This window comes from Actinia tenebrosa, unplaced genomic scaffold (genome assembly GCF_029948245.1).
Source record: "Actinia tenebrosa isolate PJP-AT-01 unplaced genomic scaffold, QUT_ActTen_1.0 PGA_scaffold2__45_contigs__length_23673736, whole genome shotgun sequence".
In the NCBI taxonomy this organism is placed as follows: domain Eukaryota; kingdom Metazoa; phylum Cnidaria; class Anthozoa; order Actiniaria; family Actiniidae; genus Actinia; species Actinia tenebrosa.
The window spans coordinates 13,478,077-13,501,706 of NW_028292579.1; the positions used below are offsets into that span (position 1 = coordinate 13,478,077).

At 35.2% G+C, this 23,630-nt stretch overlaps 2 protein-coding genes across 3 annotated transcripts; one reads left to right on the plus strand and one right to left on the minus strand.

The window, feature by feature from the left end:
• The first annotated feature begins 26 nt into the window (after positions 1-26).
• On the plus strand, positions 27-2,230 carry LOC148909283 (COP9 signalosome complex subunit 9-like). The gene is made up of 3 exons (XM_089034590.1): positions 27-241; positions 336-408; positions 484-2,230. Exons 1-3 carry the CDS (start codon positions 161-163, stop codon positions 519-521), a joined length of 192 nt encoding a protein of 63 aa, XP_088890716.1. The 5' UTR covers positions 27-160; the 3' UTR covers positions 522-2,230.
• Positions 2,231-3,754: 1,524 nt separating this feature from the next.
• Positions 3,755-23,630, minus strand: LOC116302637 (uncharacterized). Of its 2 annotated transcripts, XM_031711974.2 has the most exons (19): positions 23,482-23,630; positions 22,213-22,265; positions 21,789-21,858; positions 15,624-15,679; positions 14,266-14,302; positions 14,120-14,147; positions 13,825-13,885; positions 12,231-12,275; positions 11,708-11,776; positions 11,570-11,614; positions 11,358-11,411; positions 10,396-10,458; positions 10,231-10,280; positions 10,026-10,110; positions 9,479-9,673; positions 8,926-9,104; positions 6,341-8,814; positions 6,105-6,197; positions 3,755-4,089 (listed from the first exon to the last, which is right to left on the minus strand). In XM_031711974.2, exons 1-19 carry the CDS (start codon positions 23,540-23,542, stop codon positions 4,052-4,054), a joined length of 3,756 nt encoding a protein of 1,251 aa, XP_031567834.2. In that variant the 5' UTR covers positions 23,543-23,630; the 3' UTR covers positions 3,755-4,051. The 2 variants fall into 2 exon arrangements, with proteins under 2 accessions (XP_031567834.2, XP_031567835.2); XM_031711975.2 differs by lacking the exons at positions 3,755-4,089; positions 6,105-6,197 and having other exon boundaries at positions 7,225-7,392; positions 7,535-8,814.

Below are 23,630 nucleotides of genomic sequence, written 5' to 3' on the forward strand. Positions count from 1 at the left end.
CGTCTCTTACTATTGAACATATCAGAAAAGACTGCACTTTATTCTTCCACGAAGTGCTGTTATTGGGAGTTTTCGTGCATAACAACTGCAAATTTAGGTCGTATTTTTTGCATCAAAACTTCGTTATTATTATTCAACCTTTCTTTAAAAACAGCGCAGTATGAAGCCAGGTGCATCGGCAGTGGTTGCTCAAGATGAGATGTTTCCTGATGGCGAGTCGGGATGGATGGAGATGGATGAGGTATGTGGTGTTGTCCATATCTGCTAGGACTGAGCTTACTTTTCATTTTTTAAACTTTATTTCTTAAATAAATTACAATTCTAATTACCATTAGTCTGGAGGTGGTGGTGTTATGCTTATTGAGTTAGCTGCAAACGAGAGAGCTGTACATGGAGATTTTTTCAACGGTAAGTGGTAAGACTAAACTCAAGGGTATCTTTCGAGATGAACTATTCTTGATAAAAATCCTGTTTCATTTGCAGCATTTGATGACTTATTTGACGACGATGACCTTCAGTAATGAAACAATTTAAACTAAAATAAGAAATGTAAAACTATATGGCTTGCAATCAGAAGCCAGGAATAATGTACATTGACATTTATTTAGACCTATCGGATGAAAAATAAGAGTATGATATTCAAAAGAAATTTTATTCCAGGACCTTAGGTTTTTTGAGTTTTAAATCTCAAAATAAATATTGGAAATATTTTTCATTACCTTAATGATGTTTAGTTTTCTTTTGAGATGTTTGGCAATTTTCATTAATTAAAAGTTAACATTCCGCAGGATACGTTGTTCGTGTTTCAAAAATGCGGTGTTCATGTTTCAAAACCTATAGTGTTCTACAAAGCAATTAGAATTACTTTAAATTTGATGTTGCAGTGTCTTGTCAAAAGGGTTTCAGAATGATCAAGCTTTTTTTAGTTTTTCGTTGTGGTGATGCAGTGTTTTTTCAGGTTTTTGTGGGGTTTTTTCGGTGTCGGGAGTCCCCAATGTCCCCCCCACTCTACAAAAATGGTATTCAGTGTATTGATTTCCTTAGTAGCGGCTGCTTACCCAAGCACAGCTTTCCATTACCTTTGTCTGCAGTTAACCAATTAGGGAACACTGTGACATTGATTTACCCCTTCATTCACAAAGCAGGAGAATAATCAACACTCCCCGAAAAATAACTTAAAGTGGGGATAAATGTTATCTCTGTTCTCAATCTTGTCTGAAGAACAAGATCTTTGTTTTCGGCAAAAGTTCTGAGATATTTCAAATCTTATCACATCTGCATTTGAATAATTATTTATCACAAAGTGACAAATTGTTCATTTCTGTAACAAACTTACTACAAAGTCAGGTCTTAATGTTTGAGATTTGGCTTGAAATATACTCGTGAATCAGCTCTAGAGGGGCATCTCTTCAGTTAAAAGAAATGTTGTTCCATAAAGATAATTGATGTTAAAATAAAGGTAGCTTGTTATGAGATTGATCAGGGGTAACACAACAACAAGTATCATGTTGCTCACTTGTAAGGTCAAGGTCATCAATTACGAACTGTTAAAGCTTGAAATATGAGAGATTCTCCAAAGCCTGTCAGCAGATTTATAAACACATTTCTTTTCTTTTTTACTATGAAACATATAACCACCGATAACCACCCTCTGATGATTGTTTAATTCTGTTATTTGGAATTTTTCACTTGCTTTCTCAAACACTCTCTCAACCCGAGTATCAGGCCTTGGTGGTGGACAAGAGAGCCTGATACTCAGGTTAACACTCTCTCAAACTCTCCCTGCCATTTTGTAATGATTATGGCATGAAATAGTTCTAGATTTTGGGACTAGAACTGTGATTGGGTAATTTAAGGGAATGGAATGTTGTGTTCGGGTAAGCAGCCATGACTTAGCAGGCCTGTGTAACCCAGGGTACAGCTGCGTAGGAGACTTGGGGACTGCTGGCTTTAAAAAGCATACTGTCGATGTGGAGATTCCAGGGGGTAAAAAAAGCCCTCTAATATAGGTAGATATAAAACCATCAAGTTACAATCACTTGAAAATTGTCAACAGTTTATTTTCCCTCACTTTTGGTCAACAACTTGAACGATCTTAAACTAACGATTATAATAATTTATTATATCCATTTGATATTGTGATTCAAAAATTAGAAAAGTTGAAATGTATATATTTAGTCAAATGTACTCAGGAAAACAATGGAAATAAATGTTACTTTTATGTTTTGCATTTACTTCTACTCTTTTTCACAGGCCAAGTAAAATAACTCTAATCTATTATCTCACAACTGAAGTAAAACCACTACTTAATAAATAACCAAATATAAGGACAATTGTTAATTGAAAAAAAAAATAACATGCCTTCTTTTTTATTCTTCTCCCTTATAGTCTATTTGGCATTGCAGTACGTTTTGGGGCTGTTTTAGGGGATGATATATAGAGGCCAATATGGAAATATGTTCCCTAAAACAGCCCTTTAATGCACTACAGTGCCCAACCCAGGTTTTCGGTTGTATCGTCGTGTACGGGAATTGTCAGGGGAATTCTATTCAAATTCAAATTTCAAGTAATCGGCTAGTAATCGTACCCTACGATAGCATAAATTAAACTATAATAAATATTTATGTGCACGCGCTGATGATACATCGTTTAAATATGACTAAAAAATGAGACCACCCAACCGAATTCACTTCGTGGTCTAGGGGTTAGGTTTAGGGTTAGGGTTGGGGTTGGCATTGTAGTAGTTCTTTGGTGCCGAAGGTACCAAGTTCGATTCTTGGTGTCTTCACTTAATTTTTTTTCTAAGTGAGGAGAACCAAAATTTCTAAGTCCCACTCGTGTGTTCGGAAACCTATGACGTACTTCGTTAATCCGTACACGACGATAGTACCAGGTTTTCCCTTAACCTTGTTATGGCTAATATAGATTAACAAAATGACAATGTCTAAATGAATTAAATCATGAATGATATCTATAGAGCATTTAGTGTTATATTGTAAGGATTATGTGTCCAAAACAAAAACCTATATATGATATACATGTAGATTTGTCTTAGTTCTTCTTCATGACACAATTTGATTTCCATTGAATCTGTTCCAGATGAAGGTTACTGTGCTTTTCAATATTTATTCAAACTTGGTAATTGCGAGCTGCATGCTGAAATTGGGTTTTTTGCTGCCGTCAATCAAAAATAATCAGTTGGTATTTTTGACTTGCAGCAGTCAGAAACCAATTTTACAACAAGCCATTGAAATATATCCAAGTTTGAAAATCACAGTAAATCATTAATAAACTTTTTTCACTTATATCAAGCAGATGTATTCACACTCCTCTTTCTTAATTAGTTAATAATGGGTTTAATTTTTAATGTCACTCAAAATAGGGGTAAGACCATAAACACACTCAGACTGTAGGTACTTGATTTATTTACATCATTTTATCATGTCCTACTTGTCATGACATATTTTCAATTTCTCATTCCCAACAAATTAGAAAGAGAATACTTTGAATTATTTGTATGATATGAAATAAATCTTACTGAAAAAGCTTTGTAGTTTCTATGAACATTAACTCTGATAAATCGGTGTTACATTTTTACAAATGTGAAGGCATAGAGCAATAGCCTCTTTTCTCATTTGAAAAATACATCTGTGTTTTACAACTAAAAGTTAATGAGCTTTAAGAGCAAATCATTTGCAAGAAGCAACTTTAATGTTAAGCATGTACAAGTTGATTTAATAACGATGTTTTGAAATCCCAAAGACTTTTAATGCTATCTGTAAATGGCTAACTTATGAATAAGGTTACAGTAATGATAAAAGGGTAAATTTTACAACATGAAAAGATGCAAAAACTTACAGACGTTAATAATAAAGCTCTTTTTTTTAGTGAAAGAACATGGAACTTAAAAATATGGTGGGCTTTTTTTCTAGAATCACATTGAACCCTAAGATGCTCAGTTAGACAGATGAGAAGTTCTTTAGTGTTGTGGAAGTAAACCCCTGAGGGTGTTTTGACATAACATATAGTAAGACTAAATGCCATTGTAGTCTTAGTGATGTCTTTCAGCATAACTCAATGCTTTTGGAACTATGAGGAATTGAATGATAACTATTAATAATATATATAGCTGCCATTACAGTCAAACTGTGTAAACAAGTGTAAACACGTAGAGGTCATTAATAATGCGACTTTATTTTTGGATTCTTGATTTCATTATTCCATTCGAACATTCATTAATGAAAACGAATCTTCAATATTCAAAAAATAATAATTTGAAAATTCGATTAACTTGGCTTGTTGGCTCTTGTTTATAGCGCAAACAGAAGGTAAGTCATTAATATTACATATTCCTTGCACAAAAAGTTGTTTTTGCATTTCAGTTGCATATATGCTTGGCTTTCGTAAATGCCAGGCTTTGAAGATTCGTTTTCAATAATGAATGTTTGAATCGAATAATGAAATCAAGAATCCAAAAAATAAAGTCAGCAATGACCTCTACGTGTTCACGCTTGAGGTCGTTTGACTGTAAAGTGGAGCTAGCATATAAAACTCCGGAAATTTAATTTGGCTGAAACTTCAATGGAATAATCTTTTAGTTCCGAAGGGAACTACAAATTTTTATAGGAGTCTGTGACGTCATACACTCAACATTAGACATTGCTCCATACATTTCTTTGTAAATACTTTCATGTTTTACTTTATTTCTATTAAGCCCAAAGGTCTGCTGAGGGACTTAATGTACATAAACTGTGGTTAGAATCATTTTATGGTATCCTTTTCTTCTATGCAGAGTATCAAACGTGCAGATATTTGGATTACAAAATATAAAGAAACATATGGAGCAGTGTTTAATTAAAGAAAGTGAAAGCTCGCGAAGGCTAAGTGCAGGTGGGTATAAAAGTTGGATCGGATTGGTTCCAAGTCGGATGAGATCGGATTGGATCGGATCAGAATTTGTGAGTATTTGATTTGATAGCCTACGTACCTTTATCAAGACGCGTTCGTGCCCTCTTTTTAACGGTGAACCATTGATATCGAAAAGGTTTCCAAATTAATGTTTTTTTCAAAGTAATGTAATTTGGAAATTTTTTCTTTACCAAGTTTTCCCTTTACTTTAAGCCTATATTTCCCAATACTTTGAAGAAAAAAATATAATTTGGAAACCTTTTCTTTTTTGACTTTTTTTCCCCTTTTACTTCCTTTTTTCCTGCTATATGATTCTGAAGTTTGGCTCCTCAAACTTTGATGTTTTCACATGTAAACATTACCAGTGTCCCAGTGTGAAACGTTAAAAGTTTGCGCGAAATTCCGAGTAATTATGATTCGTACAAACATTTATGGTCGCAATTTTCATTCAGATGCAGCACTACCTAGATGGTTTAGGTATGAAGCGGTGGAAAAGGCATCATTTCTGCCAACGAGAAGTTCATAGTATGCAATTGAGAGTTCAGCCTCCCACAGTTTCAAAGTGGTTAAAAATATCGAGAAACAGGCGATATAGATCCATTACCAAGTAAATTATCATTTGACGATAAAGTATTATTGGAAACTATTCTTCAGACCAAGTGATTAACTTCTGTTCAGGAAATTAAAGAACAATTTATTGATTTTGCTGACCGTGGAGGACTGTCTAACCCCCACGATATCGAGAAATATACGAAGAGTTTGAAGCGCCAAATGTCAAAGTTTGAGGCACCAAACGTCAACGTTTGAGGCGCCAAAAGTTAACTTACTGCCCCCAATTAGTGGCGGTTTTCTTTAGAAGTGTTTCCGCTTAGGTGAAAGCGACGGTAGCATTCAAATATTCCGATCCAATCCGATCTGACTGAGAACCAATCCGATCTGACTTTTATACCTGTCTGCTAAGTGCTGTAGTGTTGAGTGTATGACGTCACAGACTCCTATAAAAATTAGCAAAAATACGATACTTGCCATCTGAATATCAGGAAAAAACTTTAACCAGTGATTATCAGTCCAAAACAACTTCAGCTGAATTAAAAGTGGATGGTTTACGTGCTAGTCCCTCTTCAAGAATTATTTGGCTAAGCAGTATTTGGCTAACAGCACGCAGGTCTTTTTTTAGCAATGCCTATGCAACTTACCTGACGAGGGTTTTCTAATATCATTCATCTTCAACATGTCTTCATTTTTCTTTCTATATTCTGATTCACTATAATTGTCACTGATTTTTTCCCCTAACAATTAAAATATTTCATAAAAATGCTTAGTGTATGAGTAAAGAGGGAGAAAAGCTAAGAAGAGCTAAAAACATGTTTAATCCCTTGCCCAGTCATGTACAGATTGTACAGCTAGAATATTTGAACATGCTGCCACCTACCATCTGGTGTACTTTGAGATGTTTCCTCGGCAACATGCAGTGTGCTTGTTTGGTGTTCCTTAGCGTAAGATATGTCTTTATTCTGTGGTGCTCTATTCATTTGCATTTCTAGTATGGCATGATAGTTAGATTCCAGAGCTATTAATGGATTGGATTGAATTGGATTCGGCCCATTGACTGTGCACCAATCTCTACTTCCTTTTGAAGGATTCAATGATGGAGAAGACTTGTAATTCAAACTGTAGTCATTGACAGGTCCTGATGTAAGCTTGCTCAATGTCTGTAGGTTATTACTTTCCTTTCCAACTGTACTTGACATGTTTATCAAATTATTTGTTAACAGTGATTGATGTGGTAATGCAGGTAGAAATCCAGGAATGAGTGGAAATGGTACTGCCATCAATGAACGTTGCTGTATATTTTTTGGAACACTATTCATGTTGGATGAAATTCCTGTGCAAACATTTGGAGCGTTTCCTTGGAAACCAAAATACATGTTTTGCAAAACAGGGAAATTTGGCATAGTGAGGTGTGGAGCTTGTTTTGTTGAGGAAATACTTGAATATGAATTACAAGTTGCTTTTAGAGTTTCAGATTCAGATGTTGCTGAGGCGGAGGAAGACTCACTTTGATTGGACACTCCAGGGTAATAACCTGTGGCAGTCTTGGGTAGCAAATTTGCTTGGGATTGAACTTCTGACCCACCCAACTGCACATATGGACAATTCAGTTGGGGAATAAACAAAGACGGCATTTGGGGTATATTATAAAGCCCTGGTTGATGCATGACAGTACTGCCTGGAATCACACTAGGCATGCCAACACTGGGGAAAGGTAGACAATGCTGTGGTACCTGAGTCGAGTTTGTACAAGGATTTGAATGGTCAGAATCAGTAATCACTGGATACATACCAGGTGCAGTCCTTTGATGACAAGTTATAGGCAAGGTATGATGTACTTGCTTTATTCTTGCATCTTCAACAACAGCCTGTTGAGTAATGTTTCTTGATTGCTTTACCTTAAAGCTTGCATCCCATTCATGTTGCCATTCCCTGCAATTTTCATGAATGTGGACATTGTTCATTAGTCCATTATTAGAAGCATGGCTTTGTTCCTCCCAGCTTGTATCAGTTTTTTCATGACACGTGCTTGACATACATGCTGCATTTTCTCCAATTAATACACTTGACTTACTGATTTCTTTGTCTTTACCATCATGACAATTTAAGCTGCCTTCTCCACAATGTATGATGTGAGGGACAGAGGGCTGGATAGTATAACTTGTCTTGCTATCTATAGGCATACTATTATCTGGCGTTATGGCTTTAAACTCTTGGACTTCTTCATGGGGCCTTTCTGTCATTGATGTGGGATATTTAGTTTGTGAGAATGAGTTCCCTTGGACTTCTTCATAGGGCCCTTCTGTCATTGATGTTGGATATATAGTTAAATGTGAGAAGGAGTTCCTAGTTACTGTTGGATCTAAAACATCACTGTCTTCAACTTCATGGTCCCAGTCTTCTGTAGCACAAATCTCATTGGTAACATCAAACTGCAAATAAATCACTGGTTTTTTCTCATATTCTTTTTCTTCACAGCCATTAGAATCCTTTTTACCACCCTTTGATTCAACAGAACATGAATTCTGACCTTTCTGCCATGGTTCACTTAATTCTGTTACTGAAGAAGAGCTTGACAAACCATGGAGCAAATTTGAAGCAGTAGATAGTACTTTATTGTTTTCAATCTCTTTATCCCAATCCTCATGTACCAGTAAATGGTTTTCCATAATTCCACATTGATTTGCCATGGCAACCTGACTAGAAGTAGAGCTTTTATTATGTTCTATTCCATCAATGATCTTGGTATCTACTACGCCATGTGATTGATGTTGTTTAGCCTCACTGCATAAAATTTGATTGTGATTTACTCCACCTCCTCCTTTAGCTAGAAAATGAGAATACTTGCACTTCTTTCCCAAACAGCAATTTCTTCCATAAGGACATGGCTTATTTTTTTCGACATTACTCTTTTCCCTTGAGGCACATGCTTGGGTTTGATGTTTTGAATTTTTCCAGGGTCTAAAGAACTGCTCTTGTGGTTCATGTAATACAGGTGCATAATTTGCATCGAGAGTACTATCCACTTCATGAGTACAGGTACAATCACACTCATTTCGATTAATATCGTCCATAGCACCTGAATCACAACTGATATTCAACTGTTTCTTGTCCTGTTCATTTGTCTTTGCTACTTGTGAGTCAGCTGAAACCTCATTTAATTTTAAAATATCATTATCACCAAGTCTTTCATTATGATTTTCAGCATCGGTTAGCATGTCAGATTTTACTTCACTGTCAAGAAAGGAGTCTGCTTCACAGGTATCTGAAAGTCGTTTTTCAGGGCTTTGTTCTTGGAGTTTTTCTTGTTCTAATGTCATCAAGCGTATCTCTTCCTGTAGGGCAGCTATTTGTCTGAAAACCAGGGGGGGAAACAATCACTGAATATTCTGTGCAACATTTGATGAAAACCAATAAAAGGATTTAGAAAAACCTGATTGATATAGTGCAAAGTAAGATACTTACTTTTGTTGTTTTTCAATCTCCACTTGTTTCTTACTCATTTCTAAGGCAATTTCTAATTGTCTTAACTCTTCTTCTTCATTAGTTGGTTGTATTTCTCGGATTTCATTCTGTGTTTCTAATCTCTTCATCCAGATATTTGGTGACTGTGTTGATGTAATGGGTGTTGGACGTTTGGCTGGCTATTAAAAGAAAAATAACCAAATTAATCAATATTAAATCTCATACATGTACCTTATGGACAGGTCAATCTACCATGTGTTATATGGGAAGCGGTGGCATGTGATGCTAATGCACTACCTCTCACCAATGCGACCTAGGTTCATTAAGCCCTGGTGGGCTCAGTGTTGTATGCAAATTGATTTGTTTGTTGGTTCTCCTCTGTGCTTCAAGGGATTTTCTCTGGGTTCTCCAATATTTCCTCCCTCCAATAAAACGATCATTAGTTAGTCATTAAGCCATCCACCAAGGAGTGGTAAACAACATTAGATGTCATATCTTTACCTTTTTAATGTTAAATATTATGCTTTTCTAATCTAATACAGATTCTACAAACCTGTTGAACTGGTTTTGAAGGTCTAAATACAGGAGCTATCAGTTTACTTGGTATACCATTTCTTTTTATACCACTACTGCTTTTCGCTGGCTTTGTAGCTGCTGGCTTTGCAGCTGCTGGGGTTGTAGATTTACAGGTTTTGGGTTGTTGTCTTTCAAATTTCTGGGTATTATTATCTTCAGTTTTTACTCGTTCCTGAAGTACATCAAACAGTATTTTAAATTTCAGTGGTTCTAGACTTTATACAGAGCACGCTAACATAACCAGGCTCCAGTTCGGTGGGAAGGCTTCATTCTCAAAGTTGGAAACACAATAACGTAACTACAGAATAGTCTTTACTTAATAGAGTTCCTCCTTGAAAAGAGTATTTTACAGCCATCTTGATTGCCCATTAAGTTAAGCAAACTCAAAATAGGTAACCAAAAGCAGAAAAATGCCAGAAGGGGAGGCTACAGTATATCTTTTGATGCAGGAATCATGGTCTTTTCCTCCTCTTTTTATCTGTTATGTTGACGTCATATAGAAACAGTGTATATTTATGAGGTACCTTTTTATGTTTTTTCTTAGGTTTTTCTTTTGTTTGCTTTCTGTTTCCATTCACTTGTTCTTCATTCTCTATTCCATTCTCAGGACTACAAAAAAAGAAGGTAAAATTCTTTACCATGATGTAGAAAGTGCTGTAATCTTAAATTATTATAACTTAAAGCTATTAATCATTCAGACAAACTCAAGTATTTCAAGTACATCCTTACCATTCTAATTTCTCTTTCTCTTTCTTCATTTCTTTGCATTCCTTGGCATGCTTCAATTAACCCAATGAAAATTTAACTAATTTTTTTCCCACTTACTTATTAAAAACTATTTGGATAATATCTTGTTTGAAGAAACCATCCCAAACATTTTGTATCCACACAAACCTCAATTTTCTGCTCCTCCTGTTTTTTCTTGATTTCAATTTCTTCTGCAATCGTAGATATTTCCTGATAATAATATCAAAGAACACCCCCTGAGTAACCTGCCACATCTATTCATTACCATCTCAATCAATGCTATGCTACAGACGACAGAAGACCATTATAACAAAAAAAAAACCTGCAGATCAACAATTAATAAAGCAATTATCTACCAATATTATTATTCAACCTAATACCACTGTTTTCATTTTGTATGAGTTAATTCCTATTTTATTCATTTTGATTTGCTTCTTTGGAGGAGGAGGGGTTATTCAAAACAAAGACCCAATTAAAATGTCTTGATTGCTACCAATTCCCAAAGTGTTTACCAAATATAAGGTTGAATTACAATAAAATGGTGGATTTCTGTTTAATTACTTGGTGGGCTTCCTGTGGAACCACATCAAGTCTAAAATGGGCTTTTCTTCTAAATTCCGACAAAAGCTTGTCATTCTATGACAAGTTTAAGATTAGGTGTAACATAACATGGCATAATGACTTGTATTAACATGCAACTATTTGTCAGCTGGAAAACCATATTAATTTATTTCCTTGGATTCATTGTTTACAAAAGCCACCAGTCTCTCAACATCTAAACAGTACACTCTAACTGCCACAACACTCTAGGGAATGATTAGAGTCTGTAGTGACCATTTGGAATTCCTGTCTTTGTCAATTTGTCAATTTTTTGGCTTTCAATTTGACGGCTACTGTCATCAATCCTCACAATACCACTTGCCGACACCTTGCCATTAAGTTATCAACCACTTACCAACGCCCTACCGACACGGTGTGCATTGATTACAATAACCAAACTCGACAACGGTGTCAAGAGGACATGGAAACACCTACTACTAATTTTACTATTTTACAAGACATACTTCAAAACACTTATTACTTCACATTCTTTTAAAAGTAAGGTCTACCTTTTCTTTTTTCCATTGCTCTGCTTTTAGCTGCTTGTTAGTTTTCATCTTTACCTGGAAAAAAAATTCCTTGTTCTACATTTAAATGATATTTTGTTGCTGTTCATAATATGTAATTACATGTATCATGCACTCATGTGTGATGACCAGTGGTTCCTTAGTTTTATCATGATTCAATTAATTGAGCATTAAATCTCTCATTGACAAGTTACCTTCTGTACTTTAGGGTCATTCTTTGGTTTGGATGATTTTTTTGACTTAAAGAATTGAAAAAAATATCTAAATATAGGTATACTTAATAGGTATTCAAATATAACATACATTCATAGCACACACAAAAAACAGCTTACATCACAAAATGTTTTCTTGTTGAATTCACGCTGCTCCTTTAAAGAGTTGAACTTGACAAAGTGCTTCATCTGTAATGATGGAGATGAAAATAATAAAAATTATCTACCCGGCCACTGATTAGAACATTAAAAATAGCAATGTGAATATTCGTTATTGACTCCTCACTATGATTTCCAAAACCACCAATAAAAATGCCCATTAATTGAAAAATTAAAGCTTAACCATTTTGAGCAAGTTGGCCTGACCTAAAACCAGTGTAAGATGTTAACTTTGAAATAGAAAAACTTTTGAAATCAAAAATCAGAAATGTCATTAATTATTTTCTAGATAATTAAACTTATTATATAAAATAATTTTTCCCACCTTCATCAAGTTCTAATATCTTAATTGTTTGTACTAGCTCTGAGTACAAAAAGTCTAACATTTTGTTCAATTCTATTTGGAATTTGACATCACTAGCAGTGAAGAGAGTGAAAATGCTCAAGAAACCATTTTGAGCCTTCTTATAAAAAAGGGCTTTACCTCTTCATCTGTGAAAGTCGTTTCCCTTTGTTTCCTCTTGTGTTTCTAGAAAGGAAGCAATTGTGATGCCTATTACCCAGGGGCATAGCGAGGACCTAGGAGCTGGGGGGGGGGGGGGGGGGGGGCACTGATCCAAAATAAGAAAAAATTCCAAATTCCCAGGTGCAGATTCCAGGCTCTGACGGGGTTCGCAGTGCACAGGTAGCCCGTCCGGATAACTTCGTATAAATTCGCACTTTTGTAGGTTGTAATAATTTATTTTCCTCTTTCGTTTCGGTTTAATATGTTTTTTTTGTTGTTATTCTTTTTTCAAAAATGTTTTTCCCAAAAATTTTGGGGGGGGGCACATGCCCCCCCATGCCCTCCCCTCGCTACGCTACTGCTATTACCAAATGCCTAACTTGGTCTAATATGTGTCTCATTTGTATAATCAAGCCCAAACAATGGGGGAAATGACTTCATAAACTGAGATTATCCAAGATGTGTTAGGATGTAAAGTGCATCCCAATTAATAATGCAAAGTTAGTCTGGAAAGGGTATCGGTCTTTTCGCTACCTTGCACTTTCGCTACTTACCTAAAAGGTCGATTCGCTACTTAATAGAAGTCGATTCGCTACTAACTATAAAAAAACTCCACTAGATTGCTTGCTTCGTAGCTAAAATTCTTCCTTGACGTAAAGTCTTTTATTTTAAAGTCATACTTTTAGTCATCGAGCAAAATTGGGGATAAAAATAAGCCTTCGTTTCTCATAGCTTTCGATTTGTTTGTTGTAACACAACGCCGTAGTAAGTCCGTTCGCTACTTTACAACAAAGCTAAAATAACTCCACTAGATTGCTTGTTTCGTAACTGAAACTCTTCCTTGACATAAATATCCTTCAAAAAATTTCCTAAGAAAAGAGCGAAAGCAAGAAACCTGTTTGATATAACAGATTACAAGACGGATATTCGGCCGACTTCTCCATTACGCCAAATACGCTTTGAAATTTCTTTCTTTAAAAATACATTCAAATAATAACAAATTACTTAAAATTGCTGATAATATAAATGATCCTAAATGTCATAGAGAAGGTTTACAGGCATCTTGAGATAAAGTAGCGATTGTGTTACCTCGAGGTAGCGAATCGACTTCTATTAAGTAGCGAATCGACTTCTATTAGTAGCGAAAGTGCAAGGTAGCGAAAAGACCGTAATTCCTGGAAAGTCGCTAGTAGTGCAATCTTCATCAATTGAAAACTGTTTTGATTAGTCTTGACACTCATTTTTACTGCTTTGAATAAAACTCCCCTGTTACTAGTAAGCTGAAAGAACAAATTTGTTGTTCTTCTTCCCTTGTGGTACAAAGGCTGGATTAAGCTCTATTTGACAGATCAGATAAATGACTTATCCAGTGGATAAATTTATTGGATAACAGCATCAACCTATCCAGGAAATAACAATCTATATTCATCTCATCTCGCTATCCAACCTTGGTACGACCAGGACCCTGCATAATAAGCATTGTATCTGACAAGAAGACCCCTGGTCAAGTAATATATATTAATATTGCCAAATTTAACTACTAAGTAGTAACTTAACTAGTAACTTTTATTACCTTGTAAAGACCGTCAAGAAATTCTTCATCTTCATCACAATCCTGCTGTGCACAATTAGGGCTGAAATACATATTCAACAACATGTCACTAATAAGGTCATTGACATGGCTTCATGGTTAATTACATAGCCTGTAGCAGTGGTCAATCAATACATTTTTCACTAACATTTGTGCTGCTACTACTGTGGGGGGGGGGGGGGGGGGTGGGTGGGGTTGGGGGATTGGGTTGGAGCTGTGAGTTTTTCTTTCACTTTAAAAACCTGCTATACTATTATATGATCCTTGTATGCCATACCAGCAGTGTTCTCTAGTGTTTCTGTGAACTATAAAATAACACAACAGCTGTTAGCATCTGTATGTACAAAAAATAATTAAGTGTTGATAAAAAAGATGTATTTTAATGAACTCCACACTTCGATGATATTAAATAGAGTTACTTACCTTGGACATGTTCTTTTAACAAACAATAAAAAAACACCTTCAAAATAAGACAAATATTATCTGATTAATTATGACATCTCTTAGTCCTATTGAACAATATGCCCAGTGGAAGGGGGGTTGGGGGTATTAGGGATAAGGGATATAGAGGATACCAAATTACATCATCACATTGTCAAGATAGTATGCGAATCCACTTGGCTACATCTCATACATCGACACTACATGCATGTTCTTTGACAAAGTGATGACACAATTGCCCTATTTCACTATGACGTCACTGCTTGTTTATGTGGGGGATAGAATCGTCAAATCCAATATAAAATTCAACAAAATTTGCTCCTAGGGAAACAGTTTAATCTAAAATGGCCTGGTTTTCAGATTTATATGTGTTATAATGTACTAAAAAAATATTCTGAGCATTTGCTGGCTATTCTACTTCTCATCGGGGATCGATACAGGTTTTAGAACAATTTTCGGTGAATTTGCGTTGATTTGACCCCCTTCACAATTAAACAATAGATTGTTTTCATGTGACGTCATAGTGAAATAGGGCAATTGATCATCAATATGAGGATTAAGACACATAAAAGACTGATGTCAATTTGTTTAATTACCGGTGTCGGACAAACGCAGACCGCAGACTGCAGACCGCAGACTAGATATATTTGATAATAATTATCGTTTTGAATTTGTATCAATTTGTATTGTATTTTTTTCCCTTACAAACCTATTATATTGCAAATTATATAATAAAAATATAAAAGTATATAAAGGTACCGAACTATTTGTGTGATTGAACACTTTCGCCACTGTTGTCTCGTTCAGCGCGTTACAATGAAAATAGTCGTAAGTATACATCTCTAAAATACATGTTCATTATATCATGTTCTATATACTAGTAAAGATGTTTATATATTTTCTTCTTTGCCTGGCGATATGGCTTATGATTTAGCCATTGTTATGTGGTGATTTCCGGTGCTTGTATGCAGGAAGCGTCCGATAACTCTGCTCAGTTTCAAATAAAATGGCTCGACAAAACGAAAGCGCGCGTTTGTTATGGTACCACACAAACCAGACCCATTACCTGATACAAGCACCGGAAGTCACCACATAACAATGGCTAAATTGTGTTTGTCCGACACCCGTTTAATTACCCTGTGCAAGAAAATATCATGGAAACCGTTTTCCTGTCTTAAAACATTATCTAAAAAATATTATTCAATGGTTATATTCATTATAAGGGAATCTCACTAATAAAACCTAGAAATTCTCTAGTACTGTTACTATTTAACTAATTGACTAAGTTAAGTCCAAGAAATTCTAAATCTAAAGCATGGTTTACTGTTAAAAGAGTATACCTCCATCCAATAATCAAATTCTGAACAGTCTTCATTTATTTCTTCAAGTTCTTCATCTGTAAGAAACACAAATGTACACAATTTAGATGATGCATTTCCCTAAGAGTATAGCATACCTTGTCCCTTTAGACTGTTAATAGTCCCTCCTTTCCCTGACTTGGACACACAGAGAGTGGGAAGGAAGACGAAATACTCGTGAACAACACAGATAAATGGATTATAGCCCCTTTTTCACACTTGACAAATGCTTGTCACTGTCAGCCAATCTAGGGCAATGTTTATATTTGACACAACTGGCTTTTCACCCAACAGTTTTAATAAAGTTTGAATTAAAAGTATCATGGAGATAACCCAACTTGACTTGGTCCGGAGAGGAAAGAGGGGCTGTTATAACAGTGTCACATACTGAATGTCATGAGTCTAGTGGGCAGTCCATTATTGCAAAATCAACTTTTACACCATATCCAGCTCACAGCAGGCCTTGGAATACAACCATTAAAAATATTCTAGCTTGCAGTTGGCACAGTGCATCATGAGATAATTTCATTGTAATACAGATTTAGCATGTTAAATATGCTCCGTGATCCACATTAAAAAGATTAGAGCAGAACTAAGAAATTGACTGTTAGGAGATCAGCCTGCAAATACCAATATAATTTTGAAAATTTGTGTTATGACTGAAATCAATTTTGAAAATTTATAACCCGAATTAAGGTGGCTCAATGGGGTTTTATCCAAGCGCTAGCCCATGCAAGGGGGCACATCAACTTCAAATTGCAAATACAAGGAAGCAAACAATCCAATACAAAAAAGATTTTTTTTAGAGGTTTCAAAGGAAAGATGAAATTTTTGAATGAGCATGTTTTTGGTGAAATCAGAATTAATATAATTAAGATCGCTGTTAAGTGTTGGTGTGTTTACTTCATTGCCTATTTTCTCCATTTTTTGACCTAGGTTTATAAATTGCTTTTGAGATATTGGAGGATAAGTTAGTTTGCTCAAGGTCCATAAAATTTGAAGAAAATCTGTGAGAGCATTTTTGAAAAATTTCATATTGAAGTTTTGAAGTTTATTGCATAAACAAAACATGTTAAAAACTTTGTGGAAAAGTAGTTCATTTCCTCAGTTTTGAGTTCCTAATTTTATCTCTGTTGGTAAATCACTTTGGAATATTGGGTAAAAATTGTATAGAAATCGTACCATTCGATATTTCAAAATATTAGATCGACTTAACTTGGCTATGAGCTGTATATTTGGACTATTGTGTTATGTTTTTGAAGTATGTAAATTAAGTGCCGCATGATTCAAGTTGCTTAATTTGTGGCATGTCCACACTAGCAAAGCAGAGAACCAGGTACTGTGTGACAAAGTCTTGCCATACCCTAATATTGTTCTTATTTGATCCTTGGTTGAATTAATTTGCATAGTTCGGAAACATTTTCGGAAAGCAATATTAAGCACTAACCAGCTTGTACAGTACACAGTGGAATTCACATGAATGTGATAAAAGAGAAGAGGACAACTTGAGTAGAGTAGATTTGCATGGTAGCGCATGGATAAAACCCCATGGAGCCACCTTAAATACAATTACGTTAACTCAACATATGACCTCCATTATGGGTAGTTCCAGAAAATATCCACACCTCTCAACATATGACCTCCATTTAATGGGCAAGTTCCAGAAAATATCCACACCTCTACCATAAGCTGCATATATTTTCTTAACTCCCCCCCCCCCCCCACCCCCCCCCCCAATGGCCTTCGGAAATTCTGAAATCTTTCAAGGTCAATCACGCCTGGCCCAAGAAATACCATACGTGTTACCCCCTCCCATCTCCAGAATTGAATATCATTATATTATCTTATTATTGCTTTCAATTAGACAAATAAATGACCACTATTTTCATGCCAGAAAAATTTAAAAATTGATGCCGAAAAGCACATATTACTGCACATAAATTACAAACTTAACTTCACTAAAGGCCTTAACATTTTGAAAATATTTTTGGGAAAATTGTTCTTATCTGTTATGTAGTTATGGGTTTCCTGGTAACCGGTCTTTTCGAACAATAGTCTTTTCGATCCAGGTCTTTTCAAACCACCTAAAAATATACACTTTCGATCCACCTAACATATAACTAAAGCATATAACACGTCCTATATGCTGTGTACATAGTTAATTTAAAAGAGTATAGTTTAAAAAGTTGTCTTGAGCACCGAATAAAAGATTATGATCAAAAAAGAAATCAAAACTATATGCGCGTGTTGTACTATGAATTTGGCTGGGCATGACACATCGGTGTTACGGACTTTTTCAAACAAACGCCTTTAACCTGTCTTGAATAGTAGAAAATTGTTTTAAATTCTTGTTTATCGTATCTGTAATAACTGATGTGTATAAACATAAAGTGGAAATATCAGTGGCTAAGTTTAGCGTATGAAATGCTAACTGTTTTTGTAATCGATCAAATCGTTTTGGATTGAAATAATGAATTCAAAATGCCATTCAGTTCTGATTGATTAAGCTTATTTATGTGTTTCACATACTAGCTTGAATATTAAAGTTTTTTTCTAAAGTTAATCAACATCTAAATCAAAATGAAAACTGTTGACTTCTGAAACTATTTATTGATTAGTAAAAACTTATACAAACGGTTCAGTTGAAAGAAACTCCACTTCTTAGCGTCTTTCGCAACCGAACAACAAACAAAAATGACATCACAGACTCCAAAAAATAATCTTAAAAATATCATGCTTTCGTCCTGAATATCGAGAAAACACTTCATACAGTGATTATTGGACCTTTAAAGAGTATTCTTAGGAAGTTTCAACTGAATCCAAGTTTGAGCGATTTTCGTCGTAGTAGCACTTAATTATCATGAACTGCTTTTTCTAATGTAATGTATAAAATGTGTTGTGCTATGTATCGCTCCTTTAATTCATGAATTATCTGTTTTTTTCTTTATTCTTTTGTGATGTTTCTCTGTTTTTATTCGTTTGACAGATATTTTAATACTTCTTGGATAATAAAAAAAAGTTTTTGCAGAAAGATTTGGGCAAACAAGCAAATATTTCTTACATAAATCAGATAGTTTGCCGGTTTCATTGACAAGTTTCACATGTAACACGTCACACAACATCTATTCGTTTGCATCTTTTACAGACTTTTTTTAACTCATTCACGATGTTCGCTCCCCTACTTTATTTGTTTGAAAGGTATTTTAAAGCATCTTGAATATAAAAAAGTTTTTGAAGAAGATTCCAAAAATCAATAAATAACTCGTTACCAAATAGAAGATTTACCGGTTTCATTGACGAGTCAGTAACAACACACATGCTAATTGTCATACACGCTTGTCACACAACAGTAATCATTCGCTTCTAAAGTTTTGGACTTCTTCATAATATTCCTTCACTTTATTCAATAGGACATTCACGTAAATGAAGGAGAAAACATCTTTTCTTAGCTAAAGACTTTACATTGGAAGTGACTATGGGGGCTATATATAACTTATTGACTTGTAAGCGATACTAACACATATCACACACAATCACACACGATACTTGGTTCACTCCTGAAGTTGGATTAATTCACTTCTTCTGTGATATTTCTGTAATATTTCTGAAAGAAAACACTAAACATCTATAAAATATTTCACAACTATATTGGATCGAATGTGTATGTATGTGGATCGAAAGTGTATATAGGTGGTTCGAAAAGACCTGGACCTTACCAGTTCGAAAAGACCAGATTGAAAAGACTTTAGTTCGAAAAGACCGGTGTTCCCCTCCCCATAATCCCCTGCGTACCACACACTGCCTCATGGTATTTCAGGTCGAACTTTGACAGTGTAGAGCAAAAAAGAAGCGAAGGGGGAGGGGGCAGGAAGGGGCCCATTAGATATGCGTGATCGAAACTCTAGCTCTCAAAAGGGTACCAATCACGATTGAAGATTAATTTAACGGAAGTGAAATAAGACCACTCTCTGATATAAACAATCAAAGGTCAAAACATTCAAAAATCTTATCGCTATATATTCTAAGACCGCTAGCTAGCGTGAATGAAAATTATCGATTTTGTAATTGCTGTTTTGAATTAAATTTCTGAGTTCCAAGTAACCCAGGAAAACAGGGATATCTGTCATTTGAAAATTTGTTCAAGCCTTCTAGAAGAAAAGATTCTCTGTGGATTGTCCTTGCCGATATTTGAGATGAATATAAGAAAATAAGAAAGTTAGGCCAATTGTATGACATTGTCAAAAGTAAAGTTGTTCAAACTTCTACCCCATCCAAGACTAAGGAAGAAAGCAAAAGATTACTGGATACATAAAATAAATCAAGTCCCTTGAGGTATAAAAGATTGAAGACAAAAAAGGTAAGGTGTTTAAAGTCATTGCGCGCAAAGAAATCGCTCAGCTACCAATATACCGTCGAGGAAAAGGATAACGTTGCAAATATTTTTTTGCCAAACGGACTGTCAAATTTTCAAGTAAAAGTTGTTGTGCGAAACAATAATAATGGCAATATTGTCATTAGAATTCCTCGAGATGAAGAAAGTAAAACTCTCTTAAAGCACATTGCCTACACGAATTGGAATGCGGCGTCCAAAGGTATAAGCCTTTTCATAGTTTAAGAATCGATTCCACTGCGCATGCGATTTTATCCCGAATTTCTCACCTTTTGTCTAAATTATTACCTTCTTTTGTTCTTAATTAAACAAAAGAAAGTGAGAAATTCGGGATAAAATTGCATGCGCAGTGGAATCGATTCTTAAACTATGAAAAGGCTTATTCTTCAACACCCTGGAATACAAGATGATTCGAATTCTCGACTTTCACATCCCCATAATCCTTTGCGTCTTTGGGGGGTAACCAGAGGGTAAAAACCCACTTATTTTGCTAAAGGCTGATCAGACAATGTTTAAAATACCTTGTTTGGTACCTAAAAACAAAATGAAGAAGTAAAAACCAGAAAAAATCAATACATTTTCTGTAAGACCAAAACTCTTTATGATCTGTACACTCAAAAATAACTTGGAATAAACTGATAATCAGTATTGTCCAGATAAAAGCAAGTATAGTATAAATTTGATTAAAAAACCTTTCAATTTGGGACAGTTTTTTGATTGGTTACCCCCAAAAACGCAAGGTATTATAGGGATGTGAAAGTCGAGAATACCTCGAAACAAAAACCGCCATTGAATTCAAATAAATCTAAATCTAAACTCATATATGATTGATTGCTGTCCATCAAAGATATTTAAGCTGAGCCAATCAGAAGCCTTCGTTTGCCCACAAACGAGTTCTTCAAAATAACAAGGGATGCTGGCAGGCGTTCCCTTCTTTCCCCTCCCTAACCTTTTGAATAAACTCTTAAAAGAAGGTCGGAAAAGGATTTAATATGAAGTTATTTTTCAACATATGAATCTTTGAATTTCATGGACCACGAAATTCATCTGTGACCACGGTGCATCACGGTAAGTGGCAATGGGTCTTTAATGGCAGCTACAAATGTAGCTGTTCTTGGTGTCTGTGAATTTTGCCCTCCCCTGTGACAGACACTAAGACAACTGCCCAGGAGGCTACCATAATGCAGGCTTTATCTGTCTTTCCAATCATTTTACAAAAATGTGGTTCCATGTTTCAATGAAGAAGTTTTCTTCATAGAAGAATTCGTATTGCTCCGGGCAATGAAGAAGTTTTCTTTTAACAAAGCCTAAGGTTTTTAGCCTAGGGTGTTCCAATGTGGGCTTAAAAGGTCTTTCAGTGATTTAGGTTGTTTCACCTTTTTTTTTTTTTTGGAATGGTTCTTGAACCTTATAGCAATAGATGGATTCTTAGATTTTTTAAGTCATTTTTTTTTAATATGATGTGAAACTACGATGTGATTGAAAGACTATGACATGATGGAAACTACGAAGATCTGCTGGTTTATCGACTATTTCCACACTTAATATTTCAAAAACAATTTCTCCCTCCTTCCTCCCCCCCCCCCCCCCCCCCTCTTTTGCAATCCCAAACCAAGAATGCCCCCCTCTCCTTCAGAATTATGGATCTAAAACCCCACTCTCCTTTGGATTACCAAGTTGCCCCCGTGGTAGGAGTATGGATATTTTCTGAAACTGCCCAGATTAAAAAGATAACCAAAGATATTAGCATTATTTACCTTGTGCAATTCGTTTGTATGCATAGCCAAGTTCTTGGAATTTTCTATTAGCTTCTGGTGAATTTTGGTGCTGTTAAGGATACAATTTGACACAACAACTTGATAAACAGACAAAACCAATAAACAGGATGGATTAAAAACAATGGAATGTCAAGCATTTGCAAGTGGAAAAACCAAACTTTCTAAGCACAATTTTTTGCACAATTTACTGTGGTTTTTGATATTCTGCAAATTAAGACTTTCCAACAGCTGATTGTGAAATTGGTTTTTTACTGCTTCAAGTCAGAAACAAAAGGTACTGACTGATTATTTTTTGATTGATGGATGAATAACCAAATTTCAGCATTCAGTTTGCAACTACCGAGTTTGCAGAACATTGAAAACTGCAGTAAAGGAGAAAGACTCAAGTTTATCACAAACTAACCTTGTCTGGATGGCATTTTAGTGCTAGCTTTTTGTATGCCTTTCTGACTTCCTCTGCAAATCAAACAATGATAACTATAATACTGGTAATCAAACAAACAAATAAATAAATAGGATTTAACAGATAAGTGTCTCTAGTATTTCATTCCAGTTTGTGATAATCCTCAGTGCCAAATGCTTATATTTTAGTTCATCACATATACAATGCCTGCATTTGTAAGTCCTCTTTAAATCACATATTAGAATATTAGTTACAGCTTGATGATGACTTGTATAAAAATGTAAATCAAGCAATTCGGCTCCTGTATCCAAGTTTGGTTGCAAAGCAAGCTGCCTAATCTTTGACCAGTCTCTTGAAACTCCCAAAATCCAGTTGAAGAAGCACACTCTGCATACTCAAGAGTTGTCCAGTCTTATTAAACAGATATAAGCTTGGGCCTTGACTTGCTCCAAGCAATGAAGAAGTTTTCTTTTAACAAAGCCTAAAGGCTTGGTTTGCCTTGTTTTTAAAAAGTTCTTCAATTTTAGGGTTTCTGATAAGGTAATCCCCACGTATGGCTGATGGATTAGGGCCTTTTTACAAGAAGGGAGGGTAAACCACCTTCTACGTACATGTTTAATGAGGGCCGTAGGTTAGAAAACTGTAACAAAAACTATCGGGTATTGCGCATCCCTCTTTAAAAAATATCGTATTGTTTTTTATTCTTTCTACATGCAAAAAGTACATAATATTTTGATGAATAAAAGTTTGTTTCCCAAATCCTTGTCGTTGCCAGGCAAGCAAGGCTGTCCAGCTCGCGTTGGACAACCATCTGCAAAAATGAATCACCCCTCCTTTCGTTGATGTAAATCAGAAACAAAATTCACTCTTATTCGTTAAGAAGTATTATTTCAACCTATGACTCATCATTTTAGTATTAAAGTTAGATGCTTATTTAATAGATAATATAGTAAATCAACCAAGCAGACTCCCTATGTCCTAGTGTAGTATATTGAGCGCAGTAAACAAACTTTTAACGAACAGTTTTTACAACTATTACATATATGATTCAGAGCATTTTAAATCGCGTTAAAACACATGATAGTGTTATCAAAATTATACTTTGGAAATTTGATACAAAATCGTGTGACGTTTTGAGGAAAAATCATAAGAAAACTCAAAGTAAAAGATGAATTTTTGTATCTGTCACCTTAAAAGCCGGAAAGTTGAATAACGGACGATTTTTAAAACACGCGCACGTAAGGATATGGCAAAATCACATTAAATTACCTTTTGTTGCATGGCTACTTAACCCAAGGGTTATATAACACTCCTCTAGTGTTTTATCCATGGTTTATAGTTAGCAAGAAACGAGTATTTTGCAGAACATTTCACCTCATCTGTCTGTTCCCACTTCTTCGCGCTAAATCACACGTGAA